The sequence below is a fragment of the Solanum verrucosum genome, unplaced genomic scaffold (genome assembly GCF_900185275.1).
Source record: "Solanum verrucosum unplaced genomic scaffold, falcon-dt-bn FXZP01001052.1, whole genome shotgun sequence".
NCBI lineage: Eukaryota > Viridiplantae > Streptophyta > Magnoliopsida > Solanales > Solanaceae > Solanum > Solanum verrucosum.
In genome coordinates this window covers 84,058-108,522 of record NW_026019673.1, presented here as the reverse complement: position 1 = coordinate 108,522, position 24,465 = coordinate 84,058, and the positions used below count along the sequence as shown (strand labels likewise).

Here is a 24,465-nt window from a genome sequence, read left to right as displayed (position 1 = left end):
TCTGGAATTATCAACGCTACCACCCTAATCACTATCAGAGTAACCCACCAAGTTCATAGTTACTTCACAGATGTTGGAAAAAAAATTCCAAACTTGTTGGTTCCTTTAATATACCTTAACACTCTTTTAGCCATTGTGTAATACCTGGAAGTGTAAAAGGTCAATTGGAAGTTGGAATAAGAAAAGATAGTTGAATCAGTGAAAAGTAGACTTATAAGAAAGGGTTCACTGATGGTGGTAAGTTTCATGGTCAGTGAACCCAACCTTGGACCTGAACCTTGTGAAAATTATTTTAAGGCACTAGTCTACGGACGGGTTCACGGACGGTGAAAGGCTGGTCCATAGTAAGTGAACCCATCCTTGGACCTGAATCTTGTGAAAAATATTCTGAGTCAATGGTCTATGGACGGTTTCACGAACGGTGAAAGGGTCCACGAGGAGTGAACCTATTCTTGGACCCGAACCCTATGAAAAATATTCTAAGGCAATGTTTTACAGACGTGTTCACGGACGGTGAAAGGGTCCACAGTCAGTGAACCCATCCTTGGACCTGAACCCTGTGGAAAATACCCCGACAAAGTATAGGGTAACCCTAGCAACGTGAGTTGAACGTTGTATCATTGCTAGGCTCATAGTGATGGTTGTGATTTAGAGAAGCTCCCAACAGAGTAAAGTGTATTATTATGTTCATATTAATTTTATTGCTTATCTTATTGTAAAGCTTAAATGATTTTCACTTCATATTCATATATTGATTCAGTTGAGTTGATTTCAGTCCTTCAGTCAGTTATTTACTTTATTCAGCCTTATTGCATACTCTTATTAAATGTGTTGATGTCATTTTACTTATATCACTTCATGATGATGATTAAGATACTTAGGATCATCAACAGACATTCTGTTGATATCACATCATCCGCTCGTCAGCTTTTTGTGAGACGTCCTTGCTTTCGGAGGACTCTAGTTTATTGTTTGGTTTTTGTAGTATTTTGAGGTGTTGTGAGCCTTGTCTCATCGCCTATCTTTAGACAGTAAAGGCTTCATGGGTAGACAGAGTTAGTTTTCAGTACTTTCTCAGATTTTTTGCTAAACATTTAACTATTTATATCAAGTATTTCCAAGCATTGTTTTAAGTTCTTTATATGTTTTAAAGGTTTATCTATTATAGCTTTCGTGTATTCTATTGATTCATATGTATCATAGGGCTTGCTTGGGACCAACAATGGTCTCCAAGTGCCGTCCATGTCCAAGGTGTATGCTCGGGGGTATGACATTCACGATTCTTAAAATGTAAAGAATAATTATTTTCAAGCATTTATCCATTGCTAAAAAAAATTGACTCATCAGGTTTGTACAAAACATCAGGAATAGTTTTGATACCTGATATAGTTGAGATAGACAATGCACCTCTGCCTTTGACTTCTACAGTCTCACCATTTCCCACTTTTACTTTTGATTTGTAAGTATCATCAAGGAATTTGAACATTTCAGCATTATTTCACAAGTGATGTGTGCAACAACTATCAAAAAGTCACGAATAAGAGGATTCATTGGTTGAAAAGTATGAAATTGCAAAGAGTTGCTCCTCATGTGCGAATGCAACTTCTACTAGTTGTGCTTGCAAAGCTTCAGAAACCTTTACTCTTGATTTGCAATTTTTTTGGATATGTGCCCCGTCTGCTTACAGTTGTTGCATATAGCATCGACTCTCCACCAACAATACTTCTCCTGATGTGTCGTTTTTTTTTGCAATGTTTGCATGGAGGAAACTTTTGTTTCACATCTCCACTATTGTTTCCTCCATCATGCTTGCCCTTATTCTTTTGGTTGAACTGTTGCTTTCCTTTACAAAAGTTTTGCTTTTGAACAAAGAAAGGTCTTTCACTGAACTTGTTCCGTCTCATAGTCCTTCTTTGTTCTTGTGCTTGAAGAGCACTCATTAGTTCACCTAGTGAGAGTTTTCTCATGTCCTTGGATTCTTAAGAGAAGAAATTTAATATTCAAACCTCTCAGGAAGAGTCACAAGAACTTTCTCCGCAATCCGTTTGTCTGTAAATTCTTCACCAAGAAGTCTAATGTTATTAACAATTAAGGATATTCGATCAATACACTTGCTGATTGTTTCGTCCTCCTACATATTTAGGGACTTGAACTCTCTTTTTGGATTCAACACCTGCATTTGATGTGTTCTATTGCTGCCTTGATATTGTTCTTTCAACCTATCTCAAGCCTCTTTTGTTGTTTTACAAGTCATTCCATAGAACACAGAATCTGCCACAACATTCTGCATAAGCAACGTTTCTTGGCTTTAGATTTCTTTGTCTTCTTTTCATTGTTGGATTTGATTTGAGACAAGGTAGAATTTGTTTGTAGAGCAACAACTGATTTATCTTCCGTCACAATTTTCCAAAGTTCATAAGCTTCCAGAAAAGCTTGCATCTTCATAGATCAAATTTGGTAATTTCCACCGGTGAGAGTGAATGGTGGATTTAAAGGTAGGTTGTTGGATGTCATTTGTGTTTTAGTTTAAAACTTTTTGGTCCGATAAGATTAACCAGAGGCTCTAATGAAACTATTAAAACATTGAACTCTCCTTCAACTGAATTGAAGTATTAAAGCACAAAGAACTCATTAAAATTGCAGCATATCATTAACATGGAGAACATCAGAAAGTATACAAGAAAAAAGATAACTATTTCCTGTCTAACAGATAATTTAAAAAGTGGATAAAAACTGAATAAGAAAATGACCCACTAATCAACCATAAAGGGCGACTAACTTCAGAAAATTAAGCAACTAACTTTGACTTAGTCTTTTTCTAGAAAATAGGGAAACAGTAAACTAAAATAAGTTAAAAAAAAAAAAAAACAGTAAAAAGAATAAGCTGGAAGTAAAAATGCCAATTGCCTAACACCTTGCTTCAAGGAAACGATATCCTGAGACAAGGAATGTGTAAATGACATACACATCGAATTTAGATCCCTTATCACACTGTCTAGCATGTGAATATCCGACTTCGCTTTCATGCTTCCAATGATTTCCGGAATATTTTCTAAACTAGAGCAATCCCCCAGTTATACATACTTAAGAGAATCAATGTAAAGACCCGGAAACCTCTTAAGTTGTATACATAAAGTAAAGTTAAACCATAGAGATTTTCAAAAACACATTGGGAATAATGAACCTCTTCAAGATTCATACAATTTGAGAGATCTAAAGTCCATAAATTTGGCATCCCCGTGAAATCTACTAACTGTTCTAGATTCATACAATTTGACAGAATCTAAGTGTTCAAGTTTGGCATCCGCGTGAAACCTGGAAACTCTTTGAACCTCTTGCTACATGATAGGGACAAGCGTTGAACAGCACCAAGCTGGGCTACGCTTTGAGGCAAATGTTCAAAATTATTTCCAGTGAGATTCAACACTTTCAAAGATGATAAGGATCCAATGTCTTTCGAAAGTCCTCCCTGGATTAAATTGCTGTATCTGAGATCAAGTTTTTCCAATGAGAGAAACCCGACATTCACCTGAGGGAACACGAAGAACAATCCATCTTCCAGGCCAACTTCTGAATTTTGTTTTGCAGAAGTCAAGTGTTTAAGCTTGTTGAAGCGGACAATGGAAGAGGGAGGTCATGAAATGAGACACCACTGAGCAGCAAGCAGCTCCAAATTTTCTAAATCTCCTATCTCTTCTGGCAAGCTTTCAAGTTTATAGAAATTCAACACATGTAGCTCCACCAAGCTTTTCAACAAGCCAATGCTGCTTGGAAGTGATATAAGGTTTTCCATAGAACTCAAATTTTGCTTGGTAGTATGAGCTAGGTACTTAACAGATGATGGTAGAACAGAAAGATAGTTCCAGAGATTCAAGAGATTCCCCGCTAAAAAATGGAAACCTTTTAAGGTTTTCACAAACATCCAAGCATAACTCAATGAGTTTTTTGGAACATCCTTGGGAATGGTAAACCTCTTTAAGATTACTACAACTTCGAAGATTCAAATACTTCAAATTTGGCATCCCTGTGAAATCTGGTGCTCACATCAGCCTTTTAGAGCCCCTGAGGTCTAGCTTTTGCAGAGATGGCAAATGCTGTTATTGAGAACACATAGAAACTGAGATAGGAAGCTATTTCTTTTTGTATTTGCGGGCATCAAATGACCGTTGTGTCTAATTTACCCCCTCCGATGAAAAATGTGCAACGGTGTTTGGATTACAAGAGTCAAACACATTATTTTGTGTGAAATCAGAAATTGTTTTACATTATTGTTATATCAAAATTTAATGTTCCAAAACTAATATAATTGTAATTATAACTAAAAGATAGAATACCTAAAATCCCTTAAACTTGACGGAAAGACAAACCTCGTTATAGTGATAGCGTTTGTATGAAAATTTCATCAATGTTTTAGTGAGGTGGTCTTGTTATACATGTCTACTAATATTTGATATTTAAATCTCATTTAGCTATTATAAACAAAAGTATGCAAAAAATTAGTTTATTGATTTTGTTTACCAAAACAGAAATGTGTTGGAAGAAAAGGTGCTCGGCTAGATGTGGTAAAGCCTCCCTGGAAATTGAAACACTGGAATATGAAAATTAAGGAGAAACTATGTCTTCTCAATATAGTATTATCAGGAGGCTAATACTATGTATTGCAGATGCTCTGGCTAAGTTTGGCGCTATCGAAGACTCTTTTAGGATTTTTCAATATGGACAAAGCCAACTTTAGAATAAGATCCAAGAAAGGAATATGCATGTTGCCAGGTCAGATTGGATATTCATAAGACACACTCATGTCAATAAAAGGTGTATATGTGGTCACTCGAATAGTTAATATGTCTATATCACAGTTCATCTACAATTTTCCTTTTGGGGGTCATCTATGGCCTACGGGTTAGCAAATGGAAAATGTGATTATATTTCAAAATGATATTTAAATATGGCAAAGTTATCTTGCCATTCATCTGCAATTTGTTCTTTCACGAATCTCTTTCTCAGGCAGAGGAAACATGTGTCCTACATAGGCAGTCTCACCGGTTCTGTTCTCAAAATACCATCTTCTTCTTCTCAGTTTGCACTGCTAACAAGACTCTAGACTTTAAGATTGAAAGAATATTTGTGTATTCATAATCCAAAGCTTCGGTCATTTACTTTTAAAAATTTCCGTGTAATCTAACTCTAGTACCTTGCTTAACAGTTAACTCTAAATGTTCTGATGACAACTCTCTAATAATCCTAGGTTTTGTTAAGGCGTGCACAGCGAGGCTTGTAACAAGAAGAGAGTTTATCTTCATGGAGAGTTGTTTGTAAACATTTAAGAGTCAAATGCTGAATTAAGGTACTAGAGTTAGTCCCTTAGATTATGTGGCTCCAAATTCCTCAGTAAAATAGGTGCACAATGGACAGATAAAAGTACAAACAGACGAAGCTGCAGTGAAAAAGAAGGGTAAAATTACAGTAATTTCTTTATCTCGACAGCACGCTCATAAACAACGAATCGAAGATAGTGCTATGGTCCATAACCATAAATGAGAAGAGTTAAGTAATTACAATATTATTAAAAGAGATCAGTTAATGCAGCAGAAGAGACTGGCCACTCTCCCAAGAATATTACAATGTTTCTGAGGATAATCTTTATACAACAAACGTAATCCATACTTCTTCATTTCTCCAGAAAAACATAACCTAATAAGCACATAGTCATTTGGTGTTTTCCCATTTGCCTTACATGTATCCCATAAGCCAGCAAGTGGTACCAAAAAAAAATAGCAGGAGTAATTCTTAGGATTATATTCTGAATGGTTGGATAAGGCAAATTTCTGGGTGATACCCGAGGTCCCATCATCACATAAAGGAATCAAGTGAACTGTGATGTCAATTAATTTGTCAGAGTAACATACAGCAAATCCCAAGAAGTTATCACGTACGTACCAATTTTCAGGCAAATTGACTGATACACTTTTATCAAATCCCCGATGGTGGAACCAACTTGGGATATTCTCCACCCGACTCATAAGTGCTTTTAGTGACAAGGAATCTGAAGCAGAGATGTCATGCTGCTGCAATGATGAGATATTCTGAAACAACGAATTACTGATCAAATCACTGCTCCAATCTGCAAATATTGTATTTAAGTGCTCTGGAAATTTTGGCAGCTGTGTAATCCTTTCGCAATATGTTAAGTACAAGGTTTGAAGAGCACCAAGTTGGGCAATGCTTCCAGGCAAATGTTCAAAATCATTTCCACTGAGATGCAGCTCTTTCAAAGATGATAAGCATCCAATGTCTTCCGGAAGTCCTCCATCTATTATATTGCAAAAATTGAGATTCAGAATTTTCAATGAGCGTAACCCTTCATTCACCCGAGGGAACACAAAGTACTCTCCATCTTCTAAGCATAGTCCTTCAAAACTCAAGACTATAAGATTGTTCAAGCGGATGATGGAAGACGGAGGTTGTGAAATTCGAGTATAGCTGGCATCAAGTTTCACCAAGTTCTCTAAATCACCTATCTCTTCTGGCAAGCTTCCAAGTTTTGAGCATAACGAGACATCTAGCTTCACCAAACCTTTCAACATGCCAATGTTGCTTGGAAGAGCTACAAGTTTTTCCATGTCTGACAAATCTAGCTCTGTAAGATGTGCTTGGTGTTGAATAATATATGATGGTATTTCTCTTATCCCAATGCATTTCACCTTAATCTTTAACTCCAACTTCATTCTTCCAATGATTTCTGGAAATTCCTCCAATCTAAAGCATTCCTCTAGATTCAGATGTTCAAGAGACTCCACGTTAATGCATGGAAACCTCTCAAGGCTTTCACAACGATACAAACTTAACTTAATGAGTTTTTTGCAATTTCCCAGAGAAGGGTGAACTTTTTTAAGACTCCTACATTCCTCCAGATTCAAACGCTCCAAATTTGGCATCCCCGTAAAATCTGGTGTTCCCACTAGCCTACTGGAGAAGCTGAGATCTAGCCAGCGTAGAGACGGCAAAAATTCCTATTCAGAATATAGAAAGAAATTGTTTAATTTTCATTTTTATAAATGTTCAAAAACTAAATGAAGGTGTTTAATATATATTATTAAACATATGACTTCAATGGTGATTGGACCAAATGTGTGTATACATGCACACCATCACATATTACTTGAGGTGTGTTTCTCACTCTCCCGTTATGTTAGATATCTTGAAGAAGATATCTTGAAGAACAGTTCCCTTTGATTAGGAATGTTCTAGACGTAAAGAAGAAGAATTAGAGAGAAAGAGAAATGAATTTCATTGCTTAATAGAAAAACAAATGAATCAGTAATGTGCTACATTTATACAAACTAAGTAGGAATCTTGTTGTAACTAATCTAACCAATTCTTTACTAACTAACCCTCTAACTTCTATTAATTACATACAAACTCTTACTAATTACATGTAGGTCCTATGTAATACCTTCTTCAATACTCCCCCTCAAGTTTGAAGGTATGAACAAATTTAATACACCAAACTTGGACATTAAGTATTCATGTTGAGACTTCCCCAGACCTTTAGTTAATATATCAGCTTCTTGCTCCTTAGTATTCAAATACTTTGTTTCCACTAATCCTTGTTGTATTTTCTCCCTTATGAAATGGCAATCCAATTCAATATGTTTTGTTCTTTCATGAAGAACTGGATTTGCTGCAATTTGAATTGCTGACTTGCTATCACAGTGAATAGTCACGGGAATTTGAACATCAGCACCTAGTTCTTTGAATAACCTCACTATCCAAACAACTTCAGCTACAGCACTTGACATGCTCTTATATTCTGCTTCAGCTGAACTTCTAGATATTGTTCCTTGTTTCTTTGACTTCCAGGATATTAGTGAATCTCTCAGCTTCACCATAAAACCAGAAACTGATCTTCTAGTATGTAGGCATGCTCCCCAGTCTGAATCACAATATACATTCAGTTGATTGTTTCTCTTGCTAGATAACAGGACACCTAGTCCAGCTTGTCCTTTTATGTATCTCACAACTTTGAGTGCAGCATTAAGATGAGACTGCTTAGGTTGGTGAAGGAACTGACTCAAGGTTTGTGTAGCAAAGGGAATGTTTGGTCTTGTGACATTTAGATATAACAGTTTGCCAACTAACCTTCTATATATTGTAGCATCTTTAAGTAGTTTATCATCCTTTGCCTTTTCCATTTATTTCATCATATTCTCTGGTTGTCAACTGGACATAAGGATCAAGAGGAGTGGCAGCTGGTTTTGCTGCTCCAATGCCAGCTTCAGAAATAATTTCCAATGTGTACTTTCTTTGATGCATAACAATACCTGCTTGTGACCTTGCAAATTCAATCCCAAGAAAGTATCTGAGGTCTCCTAAATCCTTCATCTTGAAGGTATCTTGGAGGATCTTTTTGGTGTGTTGAATGAGTTTAAGCTCATTACCAGTAATCATCATATCATCCACATATACAAGAATTAGTACTAGTGATGTACCAGTCCTTTTAATGAACAATTAGTAGTCCAAAAGAATTTGAACAAAACCAAGTCTGATAAGAGCTTCAGTGAGTTTTACATTCCATTGTCTAGGAGCCTGCTTCAACCCATAGAGGGATTTATTGAGCTTACATACAGGTTTCCCCCATGCACAATGAATTCCTGTGGAAGCTGAAATCCCTGAGGCAGAGTCATATAGACTTCATCAAAAAGATCTCCCTGAAGAAAAACATTGGAGACATCCATTTGATGAACATGCCAGTGTTCAGAAGCAGCCAGAGCTGACACACTCCTGATAGTGACCATTTTCACAACTGGAGAAAAAGTCTCATGGTAGTCTAAACCTTCCCTCTTGAACCCTTTGACAACTAGTCTGGCTTTAAATCTCTCAACTTCTCCAGAAGCCTTATACTTAATCTTGAATATCCACTTGCAGCCAATAGCCTTTTTGTGAGAAGGTAAGGAAACCACTCACCAAGTCTTATGATCCTCCAAGGCTGATATCTCAGCCTGTATTGCCTCAACCCACCTAGAGTCCTTGCAAGCTTCCTCAAAAGTGATAGGTTCAACATCAGTCCCAAAGGAAGAAAGAAAGGCCTTATAAGAGCTGGATAAATGATCATAGCCAATGTACTGATCAATGGAGTATAATGGCTTGATAGGACTGAGTCGAATAGAGGCAACATAATCTTGAAGCCATAATGGAGTTCTGCTGATCCTGTGAGACTTCCTCTGAGCAGGAACTTCAAGTACAGGCACAACAAATGACACACATGATTCCTCTATAGGCACTGAACCAGGATCATAACGAGGATCATGGTCAGATGGTATATGAGTAGAGGGAAACAATTGCCAGGAACTAGATGTAGGCACAACAAAAGGGAATATAGACTCTCTGAATTCAACATCTCTGTTGAGGAAGAAATTCTTATCTCGCAAGTTATACAACAAATACCCCTTTGTAAGATCATTTTAACCCATATGAATACCAATCACATTTCTAGGGTGAAATTTATTAGTGATGTACATGTTTTTTGGCATAACAAAGGCAACCTAAGACTCTCATATGTAAAAGAGAAGGTTTCTTCTTGTGAAACACCTCATAAGGTGATTTCCCATGTAACACAGGTGTAGACAACCTGTTGATAATGTATGCAGCACTGAGAATGCAGTGACCCCAAAATCTGATTGGGATATGACCCTGAAACCTGATTGCCCTTGCCATTTCAAGTATGTGTTTGTGTTTCCTTTCAGCAATCCCATTTTGTTGAGGAGTATGAATATAAGTCTTGTGATGACTAATACCCAGACTGGTAAGCAATTGATGACACTCAGTATTGACAAACTCTGACCCATTATTAGTTCTAATGGATTTAACAACAAAGTTAAACTGAGTTTTGACCAAAGTAAAGAAGTTTTTCAACACAACACAAACATCACTTTTGGATTTTATTAGAAATATCCATAACATCCTAGTACAATCATCCACTATGGTAACAAAGAATCCGTTACAATCATATGTGGGAGTGTTGAAGGGACCCCAAACATCTATATGTAACAACTGAAGAAATGGAAGTGCTATGAGGAAAATGAAGTCTATGTTGCTTAGCTAAAGGGCATATGGTGCATGTGTATACAGTTTGAGAACATTTACTGGTAGCAAAATCAAGAGTATGAGCTAACACACTGGATGATGTATGTCCTAGTCTTTGATGCCACAATTGAATCTGAGAGTCTGTTGAAGAAGAGGCAGCAGCAGTGTGTGCTAGATGTGACTGACATTGTGTGTTTGTGGAGTAAGTATGAGAAGGGAGATGATAGAGCCCAGCATGCTCCTTACCAATCACATTCACCTGCCCACTTGAGAGGTCCTGAATGACAACAAAGTCAGGAAAGAAATACACAACACATTGCAGGTCTTTAGTCATTTTTGACACAGATAGTAGATTGAACTTAAACTCTGGAATAAGGAGAACATTATTGAGAGTATCATGTTTAGTCAAACTACTTGAACCAGTGTGTGTGATAGGAGTAGTGGTGCCATTTGGTAATTGTACAGTTCTAGGATTATTTGGTGAAAGAGTCTGTTTCTGAACAAGCATATCAGCATGTGGTGTCATGTGATTTGTGGCTCATGAATCTATAATCCAGTCCGTGTGAGTAAAATGGCTTGTGAGTGCAGTAGTTGTACCTGTTGTGGGATATTTCTGAGCTAAATTTGCATTTGAATAAGATGAATGAGATGTAGATGGTCCTTCAGTGCCTCTATGTACATTAGTTTGTCCAAGCATAGTTAAAATCTGGTTATATTGTTCATGTAAGACAGTCATTCCTCTTTGGTAATCAGTTTGATCAACCTGACTATTTCCTCTCCCATAACCTTGGCTTCCACCATGATTCCCTGAACTTACATATCCTTGGCTTCCACTATGATTCCCTGAACTCATACCGCTGTTGTGATCAAGGTCAGATCTATGGTTGTGTTCAGATTCACTAACCACATTATTGGCAGCTGGATATTGTCCCCTTTCGTTAGGAGGTCTGCCCCTCCCAGTGTTAGTAGAGAATTGTCCTTTCTTCTTCCTTTCATACCCAGGGGGATATCCATGAAGCTGATAACAAATACCTTGAGTATGACTTGTGCGTTTGCAGTAATCACAAAAGGCATTTGGATCATAGGTAGAGGTGTGTGATAGTCTTGACCTAGGCACTGATTGTGTTGGATTTCGACTAGTGAACAAAGCATTCAACTCGGACGAGCTAGCAGATGATTGTGAAATGTTTCGTTGACTTCCTCTTTCAATTAACATAGAATAAGTCTTATTGAGAGATGGTAATGGCATCATCAGTAGGATATGTCTTCTAGCTTTTTCATATGATTCATTAAGACCCATAAGGAATTGCAATAACTTCTGATTATGCACAAATATAAAAAATCTCTTGAGTTTGCACAGTCACAGGCAGGAACTGGTGCTAAACTATCAAACTCTACCCACAGTTCATTTAATCGAGCAAAATAGACTGAAATTGAACTTGTACCTTGACTAATTGTGGCAATTTCTTTATGAAGCTGAAAAATACGACTTCCATCAACCTTATCATATCGTTCTTGGAGATTCTTCCACACAGCAGTTGCATTTGTGGAGTAAACAATTCCTCCAAGTAATTCCTTCGACACACATTTCATAATCCATGAAAGTACAATTGCATTACACCTTTCCCATAGATTTGTCAAATTAGGACCATACGCCTCCTTTTTACATGAACCGTCAATGAATCCCAACTTATTACGCCCTAGAATTGCAATCTTCATAGCGCGACTCCATACAGAGTAGTTATCAACTCCGGTTAGTTGAATTGAGCTGAGTAATACTCCAGAATTGTCAATTGTATGTAAAAACAGAGGATGATTGTGACTTAACTTCTCAGGCAACTCATTGTCCACATTCGCCATAGCTTCACCAGCAAGATGAGCAGTACAATCAGTGTGTGTTTAGATCAGAAAGTAGTTACAACTGTAATCGATCTGCTCTGATACCATGTTAGATATCTTGAAGAATATATCTTGAAGAACAGTTCCCTTTGATTAGGAATGTTCTAGACGTAAAGAAGAAGAATTAGAGAGAAAGAGAAATGAACTTCATTGCTTAATAGAAAAACAAATGAATCAGTAATGTGCTACATTTATACAAACTAAGTAGGAATCTTGTTGTAACTAATCTAACCGACTCTTTACTAACTAACCCTCTAACTTCTATTAATTACATACAAACTCTTACTAATTACATGTAGGTCCTATGTAATACCTTCTTCAATACGTTAATAGTTTAAGTGTATTATGACACTTCATTCTTATTATTATTACTAGTCCTGGAAACATGTATTGCACTATTTCAAAATATTTAATAAAAAATTTATATTGCAAATGAAAATTTTAAAATGGTGCATATAGTATTGGTCTTTCTTTGTTCTATAAATAAAAACCAATCATACAAAAAATAAGTAATAACTTGTAAGTTGAGGTTATAAAATCTTACAAGCTTTATGCTACTTTATTGACATATGTAGTACTTTAATTTAAAGATAAATACAAACTCGAATTTATATAAATGTTTGCATATGATAAATTAAAAAAATTAAAAACGGCGGAGATGATTGTATAGTAATTATCTCATAGCATAAAAAGAAAAATGCAATACCACATATGAAAATATTATATAGTCATTAGTACAACCATGAAACCTAAAAATATGAATGAATGAACTACCATTTATTATGTTTCATTAAGAATCTGAAACTGAAGATGATGGAGAAGAAGACATTATGAAGATTATATTGTAAAAAGAAAAAATATAACTCATAAGCACAAACAGTGATCATTAATAAAAACAATGAAAATTGAAATACAATAAAATATAAGATCATAGTGACCCTGTTATTAATTTTTATTTAGATAACGATAAAATAATTCTAATAAATTAGAAAATATTTTTGGGATAATGCATATGTACCTCCCTTACCTTAACTAGAATCCCATTATCCCCTAAATTATTTTAAAATGGAATAAAAACACTTAAAAGCTAACGTGGCATAGACAGTGTGCACACTCTCTTGAAGGCAAGTGATGAGTGAAAAAATTGGACGCATGTCTTCTTTTAATTAATAACATTATAATTAGTTAGTGCATGACATAATTATTGATATATATATATATATATATATATTCAGTTCTTTCTATGTAAAATATTTATTTTAATTTCTTCCTCACTTTAAACTTTTTATTTTTTTTTGTTTCCTTAATTTCTTATCTTCTAACTTTTAATTCTTTAAAAGATTATGTGTATTTTTTAGAAAAATAATTAAAAAGTGTCCTTTAATTTTAATGTTTTAATTTTTCCTGTTTTATTTGATTTTCTTCACTTATTCTGATATCCATTCGAAATTAACATAATTTAAATAAAAAGCATTTGAAATTAAATTTACAATCCAATCAAAAGGAAAGACAAAGAAAATAAAAAGAGTAAATAAAATCTATAGAAAAATAAAGGAGAAAAAACAATGAATGAAGGTAAAAAAAAAAAAATTTAAGTACAAGGAAATATTTTTTTTAAAATTGTGTATATTAACTTAATTTGAATACAAGATAAAGAAAATAAGAATATTTTTTAAAACAATAAAAATTATTAGCAATAAAATAAAATTAATTTTTAATTTTTTTTTTTTAAATCTGACGTGGCAGGTGCATGTGTATAAACACAACCAACTTACTTGGTTGAAGGTGCCACATTAGCATGAAAGGTGCACGAAAATATGAAAAAAATGACTTTGGAAATAATATGGCTCTAGTTAAGTTAAGGGGTGTCACTGAAATTCGGGTGATTGTTTAGAGGTGTTACTTATGCATTATCCCAATATTTTTATTTCTTAATCTTTCTGAATTGAAGTATGATAAACATTTTCTAATTTAAAAAATCATCATTAGGAAAAGAATGTATTTAAAAAGAAAAAAATAGTACTTATTTCACAACGGGCATTTTTGACCCATTAACTAACAATAAAGACATTTTTGGAACAAACTATTGACGTCAAAGACATTTTTGGACCAAACTATCAACTTAGGGTATATTCATTTATTTCACAAAGTTTAAAGGTACTTTTGAACTTTTTCCGTATGGCACAATATCTAAAACTCCTTAAACTTGACAAGTGGCTGAAATTCCAAGATAGTAGAGTTCCGACCATGTTTTATTTTTTATTTCCTCTTTAGATATAATGACTATTTATTTCAATATTATTTTTTCTTTTATTGGACTAAGCAGGTAAAAAAGAAAGCAGTCGCTCTCTCTCTTGGTGACATGAAGCTTTGAGTACTGCCATGGATGCTCCTCCTCTCCCCAGCCTCATGTTGTGGGAGAGACGTCTTCTAAGATCAACTATGCATCTCTCCTTCATGCTAATTCTTCTTCTATGGCGAACCTACTATCAAATTTACTATGGATGAGGTTATTGAATTCACAAGGGAAGAAGGATTACACGAGGCAATAGTTATCAAATTCTCCTATGGTCATCCTGATTTGAATGATATTCGTACCTTAATACCCAATCAACTTGGCATCAAAGGCAACTGTTTGGTAGGTTGGCTTGCCCATAGACACTTCTTCATCAGATTTGATCAATTTGAGGACTTTGTAATAGCACTTTATACTCATGTACGTTATTTGCAATTCAAGAGTGAAGAAATCTTATATAGGGTGTTTTCATGGTCACAATGGTTCAACCTTAAGGAATAAACCTCTATAGCTTTGACATGGATTTCTTTCGCCGCTTCCACCTAATAAGTTTGAAAGAAAAGCTTTATTATCAATTGCTTCAGCCGTTGAAAAACCTTTAGCAATTGATAAAGCGACACAGATTATATCGAGACCTAGTACGAAAAGAGTGAAGGTTTTGGTTGATCTTCTTGATAAGTATCCAAAAAGAATTAAGTTATTTTATTTGGATGAGAAAACTGGAAAGTATTGGAACAATAACAAGAAGTCATGAATGATGATTTTCCTCTATATTGGAACAATCCAGGTCATTTTTGTGTTATGCCTTGTGTTCATCGTTTAGAACATTCCTATAGCAAACCCAAGTCATTTTTTACTTGATGGGACTGACAGTTTAGTCACATGGTCGTTCGTTTGGTTTTATGCGAGTTTTTGTGTTTTGAACCTTGAACATACATTTTTATCAAAAGTTCAAGAAGATCATCTCTGAATCTAATTTTGACTATTCCATCAATTTTGGAAGGGACATTTTAGACTAGTAGCGTGATCAACACGACTCCCGAGTCTTTCAGTGCGAATTTGTGCGATTAGGCATTTTATATTTGACATAATACATAAATATGACCATTAACTTGGCTTCAGTGTACAACTATGCTCTCCAACTTTGAGTGTGCACAAGTAGGCACCTAAACTTGTATAAAATTGAACAAATAGACACACGTGTCCTACATGGCATAATACACGTATGATGCCACATAGGACACAAAATTGTCATGTAGGGTGCCATGTAGGATGAATGTGTCTATTTGTTCAATTTTATACAAGTTTAAGTGACTACTTGTGCACAACCAAAGTTAAAGGTCATAGTTGTCCGCTGACGCCAAGTTAAGGGTCATGTTTATGTATTATGTCTTTTATCTTTCAAGTTAAGGCCTAAACTTGACTTTAGTCAACATTCTGAGTAAATGAGCTCAAATGAGAATTTTTTCAGTGTGGTTAGCTCTGAAGTGTTGAGTTTGGTTTAGAACGATCCTTCGTTCGGATCCCGAGGCTTCCAGGATAATTCTAGGCCCTTTTATGGATTTTGACTTAAAACGAAGTTTGTGAGCACTTGGCGTCCTGGATCAGCCTCTTCTTCTATATATATGTTTAGCTAGTCTTTTGCCTTTGAGACGACTTTGTTGTTGTGGTCCACTTTTGAGACTTGTACTTTCATTTTAGACAGCTTTGTACTTGTGACTTCTAGGTTCTGGGAGGAATTCTCTTGTATATAGATTTTTACTTGCTTTCCGCTTCTGTCTTATTTCATTGTTTAGTGTTAACTCTGTTTAGTTCTACCTTTACACTCATTACTTTTCAATTTGAGAATGAGTTGGCTTACCTACTGGTGGATTATAGTAGGTGTCATCATGACTCGAGGGATCAGGTCATCACTGAAGACAAATGGCTGAAGCATCTTCCACAAAGGAGTTAGCTTCAACTGATTTGAATGTTGGAAAGGTTATGGAAAATTTAACAGATGAAGTTCTTAATAATGCTACAAATTTGATCAATGAGTCGATTGCCGAATTGGAGAAACAACTATCTCAAAACAGAGGCGTTACAAGTGAGAAATCCAACTTAGCTATTGTTGCAGCGTAAAAATTAGCGACTGGTACATTGCCATTGGTGAAAGCGGCACCAATAGCTGATTCGGGGCAGAAACTAATTGCTACATGTGATGGTGAAGTTGCTGAACATTTTGAGTTGTGTAAGGCCAATTTTGTTGGATGGGGAAATGATGAAAAAGGGCGGCTAACAACTGATAAATATTCTGATTTGCAAGCTCAAAAGTACGGCAATGAAGAAGATAATGAAGCTGAAAATTAGATTTTGGTTGTCCATAAAAAAATAACTGGTAGTCATATACGTTCTCCGACTAGTCGAAATAATTCTCCAAGGCATGATAAGGGTGATATTAAAAACTTTTAGTTGCGTATCGATCCAAATTTAAATTTACCAACTCAGTATGCTTTGGACCATTGTTGGTAGCTGGTAAAAGGCAACTGGACCAATGTAAGGAGATGATTATTAATAACGCTGCCATAGTAATCAAATACTACAAATTGGGTGATGCTTTTGTGATGTATCTCAAAAAATTGACATCTAACCATTGTTGCATTTGTGATGCTCTTGTGTTGTATCTCAAAAAATTGATATCTAACCATTGTTGCATTTGTGATGCTCTTGTGATGTATCTCAAAAAATTGACATCTAACCATTGTTGCATTTGTGATGCTCTTGTGATGTATCTCAAAAAATTGATATCTATATATTGCACATTTTATTCTATTCTTGAATTAAAAAAAATAACTATGAAAGTACTAAAGAGTATAATTTTTGTTTTGATCATCCGTTTTTGTTTTTAAATTCAATAAATCATGCTGTTTGATACCTATTGTTGTAGTAGTAGAGTGTGTATATATATATATATATATATATATAATTTTTTGGTTGGATTATATTAGGAATTTTTTTATTTCTTTTTCATTATTTTTTTTGTTTTCCATTTTCCCCATTATCACTAGTATGCATGTTTTCCTACTATCTTAAGTATGCAATTTACAGAAATGTTCATCTTTATTTATATATTTATATAATAGAAGAAGTAAAAAATATCACATGCTATCATATATGTTATTTTGGACTCTTATTTTTATCATAATTATAATTCTAATACTTATCTTTATTGATTGACATCTATTTCATTATTTTAGAAAGTATATAATTATTTTTCAAAAATATGGTTATGTAAATGTAATATAAAGAAAACAAAAAATAATTTTTAACATATACAATTTAAAAAATTATAAGAGATTTGTACTCTTTATTTTTTAAATAACAGATTTAATTAAAGAAAAAAATTTGTCGTTTATCTACTAATATCTAATTTTAATTTAAAGATGATTATATAAATTAAAATAAAATTTATATATTTGGCTTAACAATAAAGACATCTCTATAAAATGAAAAATACAGAGACAAAATAAGATAAAATAAAATGTAAAATCAACTAAAACTAACTTAGTACGTCTCTCTTATCCACATGCCCAACTATCCTAAATACACAGAACGGTTTAAATTCTTTTAAAAATTTATTTTAAATTTTAATAAATCATATTTTTTACCTCCTTTTTTATCAAATTATAATTTCAACAAAAACGAAAATTTTATTTTAAAAAACAGTTACATAATTCAAACGTTTTATATATACTACACTGATAAAAAAAATCATTGATTGCAATTTGCAAATTGTTCTCTCAAAACAAATTATTTTAAGAAATAAAAGAATTCATGAGGAAAGAAGACGAAGAGAACATTATCTAAGAACCTCATATTTACAGTGCAATATATTTAATTTATTGCGTTGATTTTTAAAAATCATATTATGTAGATATTTTGGTTCATAAATTATTAATTTTATTTTTTATAGTGCTTGAATTTTGGATTTGGAGGTAACGATTGCAATGAAAATAAATTTTAAAAAAAATGTCATGACAAAAATAAATATTTAATATTTAACGAAAAACGAAGAAAAAGAAGAAGAAAACATTAATAATATAATATTTAACAATATATTGGTAAATTTTATTTTATATTTTTAAAAAAAAGTTAAAGATAGAAAGGGAAAAAATATAACCTAAATCATCCCTAAAATTCCTCACCCACTTACCTAACAATCCTATCTCAAAACTCAATTATATATTTTAATCTTTTACCAATATAATAAGAAAGACAAAAGTACTACGGATATCACAAAAAAAATAATCAATTTTTAATTTTTTTTAAAAACAATAACATTTGTATTTTTTTAAAAATTAATGTCATCAATAAAAATGTTTTCAAGTTATCATTTAAAAAAAAAAAAAATTTAAAATACTCTTTATGAGTATTCGTCAAATTATATATTTTAATATATATGCAAGTTTAGAATAAGAAATATTCCCTATTATATTTTTAGTTTTAGTACAAATGCAAACTTAGGATAAGAAACATTCTCTATTATATTTTTAAATTTCAATATATATATATATATAATATCAAAGCTTGTCTTATATAAATAAAAATTAAAGTTAACGATCAATTGTATATTCAAATAAAAGATATTTGAACTATTTCATAAACATATATGGTTAATCTTATTATACTAGAGATCACATTTGAAGATAGAATAAAAATAATATATTAATTATTTATATAAAAATAATTTAAAATTTTTTAAAAATAAATCCTAATATTATTTGCCACGGTTAACTTAAACGTATTACTAAAGAATAAAATTTACAACACATTTTAAAAAGGTCAAAAAAATCTAAAAATTCATAAAATAAAAGAAGAGACTTATAGTAAATCTAATGAATAGAAGATGATCCCTTTTTTTCATCTTTCAATTTTTTCTTTGCACTGAAAATAATTTATTTTTATGTGATATAATATTAATTTGACTATAGTAATTATTTTTTTTATATTTTTCACTAAAATTCATCTTTTTGTGCATCTTTAGTTTATGAAATTATATTTGATTGAATGGAAATCATCTTATTTTCAAGATTGAACTTGCTTTGCAAATTAAATTTAGAATTTAGCTACAAGTAGAATCAATATTTTGAATACTAGCTTTAAATTGATCTATGAATTTAAAATTCAATGAATTAAAACAAATAAAAATTCAATACACGCCACATATACTATTAATCTTCAACCCACCACTAAGGAATGAAGTGAAGTGCAATATTATACTAAAAGAAGGAAAAAATTTAGAATAATGTTTGGTGTCTTTGAAGAACATGACTTCATCACACATAGATTATGGCAAAATTTTGTTAGCATTAAGTGTATATATAAAATCAATATTATATATGATTATACATGCACTTTGTTACTCAATCATAATTTGCATTAATTATTTTTATATTTAAGTTATTATATTTTTTAAAAATTGCGCAACACGCGGGTACGTATACTAGTTATATTAGTGACGAAAATTGAAAAATAGATTAACATATTATTTTCCGGATGAAAATAGTATATATTATTTAATATATTTTTAAAAATATTATATAACATTTAAAAAGAATTAAGAATATTAAATATTTAATTAATGAGATTATATGTAAAATAATATGTTTGCAAAATAATAGAAATAATGAAAAAGTAAAATAGAGAGTGTGAATAGTAGTTCTCCAAAGAGTAATATAAAGATGATTGGAGAGGATATTCTCTATTTTACCCTCCAAATATAGAGAACGGAGGGTAAAATAGAGATGGGCTGGAGATGGTCTGACACAAATGTGGTAGCCAATTTCCACAAAGTTTGGCTGCCAAACTCTAACTAAACTCTACCAAACTTTGACTACCAACTTTCACAAATGTGACTGCCAACTTTCACATTTGTGGCTATTAGCTTTCACATTTGTGGCTAGTAATTTCAACAAGTGTGGTTGTCAAATTAGTTGTTGCTAAGCTTTTGTTCCCACAGTAACTTCACCAACACCCGAGTTTAGGAATTTTTCGCCTACAAAAGAAGTTGATGTAAGTAGGCTACATGATGAAAATGATCAAGATGTTCAGAGGCCTTCTCTACCAACCTTGTCTATGTTATTCATAGTTGCAAACAGTTCAGCCTCGACATAGATGAGAAAGGAGCAATTTGTACAACTGAATAATGATTTAATTCAAGTAATTGATGAGGTTTCGTCCAAGTCCAAGACATGGGCAGAACAGGCTTAAGATGAAGAATATCAAAATGATGGTAGCAAAAGAGAAAGATTACATGAGATTAGCGCACCAAATCTGGGCAATAATCTCAATCATAATGCACCTATTTTTGTGCTTAGAGTAGTGAAAAAATTACAACTCTAATGTACACTCCAATTGGTAGTAATCAACACCATAAAGGGTATGATATAATGACAGTCAATAGGTCTGGAAAACCATAGATGAATTCACTGAGGCAACAACTAGATAAAGGGTATTTGGGACAACAAGAAAGTGCGATTACAAAGAAGAATGAGTAGTGGCCTTAGCGTCAAGACTTATTCCAACTAATGCATATGCTTTGATAAAATAGCTAGGGATGGAGATATCTCACCTAGGCAACAAAGAAGTGGAAGCAAAAAAAGTTTTTTTTAAAAAAAAAAGACACATGGAAGGCAACATAGTTGGGATGGTAAAGTGACCGGGGAGTTTGGTCCAAGTCACCTACCAATGCGAATGGCAAAGCAGAATCATATGTAGTGTCAATAGTTTCATCAGAAACCAATAAATCCAACAATAAATGATGAACTATCAATTATTGTTGGATAGATTTGAAGAAGAAGACAAGAGGAAAATATTTCAGGTTACTTCAGACGGGTAATCTATCTTTTTAAATTTATATGTTTATAAAAGGAAGTTTGAGATTGAAAACTCAACTTTCTTCTTGGCTTTTATAATTTTGCATTATTTAAACATCCTCATTTGTAATATCATCATAGAGTATATTACAAACTCTGTGGTGATCGTAAGATATCTAGTCTTCTCTAGTTCTTATTTTCTTTATGTTTGTTAATTAGTAGAGGTTCGATACTTCATTAGGATTTGGTAAGGTAAGGTTTACCCCATGTACTTATATATATATATTTTTTTTCCGGCTCAAGCCAGTAAAAATATGGTGAAACTCCGTTATTTTTTGTAAAATGAAAAAGTTTAGCCCGAGTTATGGAGTTCCAACATCATCATAGACGAAATCAGGATTTGAAGTTTCTAAGTTCGAAATTCTAGTGCATTTGAATTAATGGAACTAATATCTTATTTCATTTAAACACATATATCATAATTCTAGGAAAAGCCAAAATAGAAAGTATCTCAATGAATAAATTGTACCTTTCTTTTTGTCCATAGATCATGCAGCAAACTCCCCCTGAGAGAGAGATGAACAAGCCTTTGAGGTTCAAAAATTTTTGGCAATGACTCCCAAGGATAGTTGTTCCAAAAAAACCACCGCAGGTTGTTGGGCAAGCACTCAATGGAGCCGCGGGTAATGTATTTTAAATCAATCGGAGAGTGGGATGAGGAGGAGCGGTTTAGCCTGCCATTGGCTATGTATAATATCCTAAGCCTTTTCATATTTTTCATTGCCTCTTTATTAAAGCATATTTGTTCAAAATAAGTAAACCAGATTGCTTCTGTCATGCTCCCCTGGTAAAAAGATTGTAAATCAACAAATCATAACTTCAGATATCGTGTACAATCAACTTATCGATATCATTATTTTTTTGTTACCGAAGAAATCAATATTACTTTCACTTGGTTTATTGGGCTATAAGAAATGACATTCATTTCGAACTGGTGATTGGTAAGGTAAGTTTTAACCCTCCTTATACTTTTTCTATTTGAGATGTTTATGAATAAAAGGATACTCAAGATAAATATATATATGGATGATATAAATGATTTTGTTAGTACGTACAAAACGTAATCCAAATAATAAAACTGGATTAAACATATTAAGCGGCTACTAGACTAATTCATGGCTTAATAACATAAGATAAACGAATTAGGCGGTGTTGATTAAAAATGACTACTTGACTAATTAGCCACGTTAGGCAATTAATTTATTTTTTCTTCTCCTATATATTAAAGTAAAATACTAAATTGGTGTTACCTGCAATAATATGAAACAAGATGAACAAATAATTGGAATTGACTGCCCTATAAGCCTTTGGAATATGAAAACTAGAAATTGAATATTGTTGCATTGTTTATCCTACTTACCATATTGTTGACCATCACTTCATTGAAATCTTCAGCATTCCATAGTCTGCTAGGTTCTCCCGAATCTTTTTGCAATTTCACCACATATCTACCCATATCTTGCATCAAGTCATGTATTTCAATCCTATCAATCTTGGAGATGAACACGAGAGATTTATCAATTAGGACATCCAATCCATACTCAACTTCAAAATCACAGCTCTCAAGGATTTGTATGACTTCTTTTTTTGTATATCCTCGAAAGAAACATGCCAGATCTAGAAATATCTTTTGCTCTTCGGGCTCCAGCCCATCATAACTTATTTTGAGCTTTTCAACTATATCTAAACTAGATGTTTTCTTTATTTTGATGACAGTTCTTTCCCACCGACTTAATCCTTTGTTATGCAACAAAGAACCCCACACCTTGAGGGCTAAAGGAAGGCCTTTAGCATGATTTACTACCTCCGAGGAGAGATTCATAAAAAGCTCATTTGGAGCTTCTTTTTTGAAAGCATGTTGATTGAACAATTGCATAGCTTCATGATCAGGTAGCGTAGACACATCATATATTGCATTATCATTCTTTATCAGATCTCTATTTCTAGTTGTTACAATAACTCTGCTTCCATTACCAAACCAACAAAGATCACCTGCTAAATACTCCAAATGATCACTATGATCTATGTCATCAAGCACAATTAACACCTTCTTAGAACAAAGTCTGCTCGGAATCATGACTTTCCCCACATGCTTACTCTTGACGTAATTATCTTCTTCTCCTAATAGTTCAGAAAGAAGGATATTTTGTAAAAAGCACAATCTATTCTTTTTGGCATTTTCTTTAACATCATCAAGAATACAAGCAGCTTCAAATTGACCAGATAGATTATATTTATGAAAGATTGTTGTTGCTATTGTCGTTTTACCTATTCCGCCCATTCCCCAGATCCCTACAATCCGAACATCATCCATTTCTTTCTCAAGTAGGTGCTCTACTTTCTCTATATGAGTATCTATTCCCACAGCTTGCGAAGAAAATAAAAAATATGCACTCTTGTATAATTTGGAGATGTGATCGACGATCTGCTGAATATTCTCAGATTCAATCCTACATAAATATAAAAAGATTGAATGTGGGAAATTTGAGAAAGTCAAGTATTAGGAAGTATTTCACATTGTTAATGTTCAGGAGAGTATTAAATAGGAAATATTGCAGTTCAGGTAATAGTTACAAAACATGAATAGTTAAGTTTAATTGATAGAACTATGCCTTCTTACTGATAAAAACATATATAATCTAAAATCACTCCCTTTTCCGGAAAAATATATAAAAACATTTCATATGTCTATATGATAATCAATGAAATTAGATTGTGTATGAAGTTTCATTCTTTTTTCACTAAAAGTAATTATGAGTTTTTAACTCACCCATCACGGATATCATATCCTTTTAAATTTGATGCCGCAGTTAGGGCAGTTCTCCACCCTTGCACCTTCTGCATCCCCTCACAATCATCCTTATACTTCAATTCGTGTTGGGAAAATGCTTCTGCAAAGCTCTCCCTTTGGTTTCGAACATGTGATGGATCCACATCATAGAAGATTGGTATGACTGTTTGTCCATTTTTGTCCTTGCATTCCATGATTTTCACTAGTTCATCTAAGCACCACCTCGATGTAGCATAATTCTTTGAGAATACAACAAGGGCAACTTTAGACTCTTTGATAGCTTTCATGAGTTCTTTTGGGACCGAATCGCCATACTCTAGCCTTTTATCATCTTGAAAAGTGAATATTCCCCTGTTATTCAAACCTTTAAACAAGTGGCCCGTAAATGTTTGACGGGTATCTTTACCTCTAAAACTTAGAAATACAATGTACTTCCATTGAGGGGAATACTGTGAAGTACTCACAGAAGAAGATGCCATGGA

At 33.3% G+C, this 24,465-nt stretch overlaps 1 protein-coding gene across 1 annotated transcript in view; it reads right to left on the bottom strand.

Annotated features, from left to right (window-relative positions):
- LOC125833696 (TMV resistance protein N-like) overlaps positions 1-24,465 on the bottom strand; it is a 29,694-nt gene extending 5,229 nt beyond the window's left edge. Inside the window, exons 1-4 of the mRNA XM_049512910.1 lie at positions 23,963-24,465; positions 22,553-23,642; positions 21,662-21,976; positions 5,621-7,010 (exon numbers count right to left, since the gene is read on the bottom strand). Of these exons, the coding sequence (XP_049368867.1) occupies positions 5,621-7,010; positions 21,662-21,976; positions 22,553-23,642; positions 23,963-24,462 (3,295 nt within the window). The 5' untranslated portion in view covers positions 24,463-24,465. The remainder of the gene's footprint in view (positions 1-5,620; positions 7,011-21,661; positions 21,977-22,552; positions 23,643-23,962) is intronic.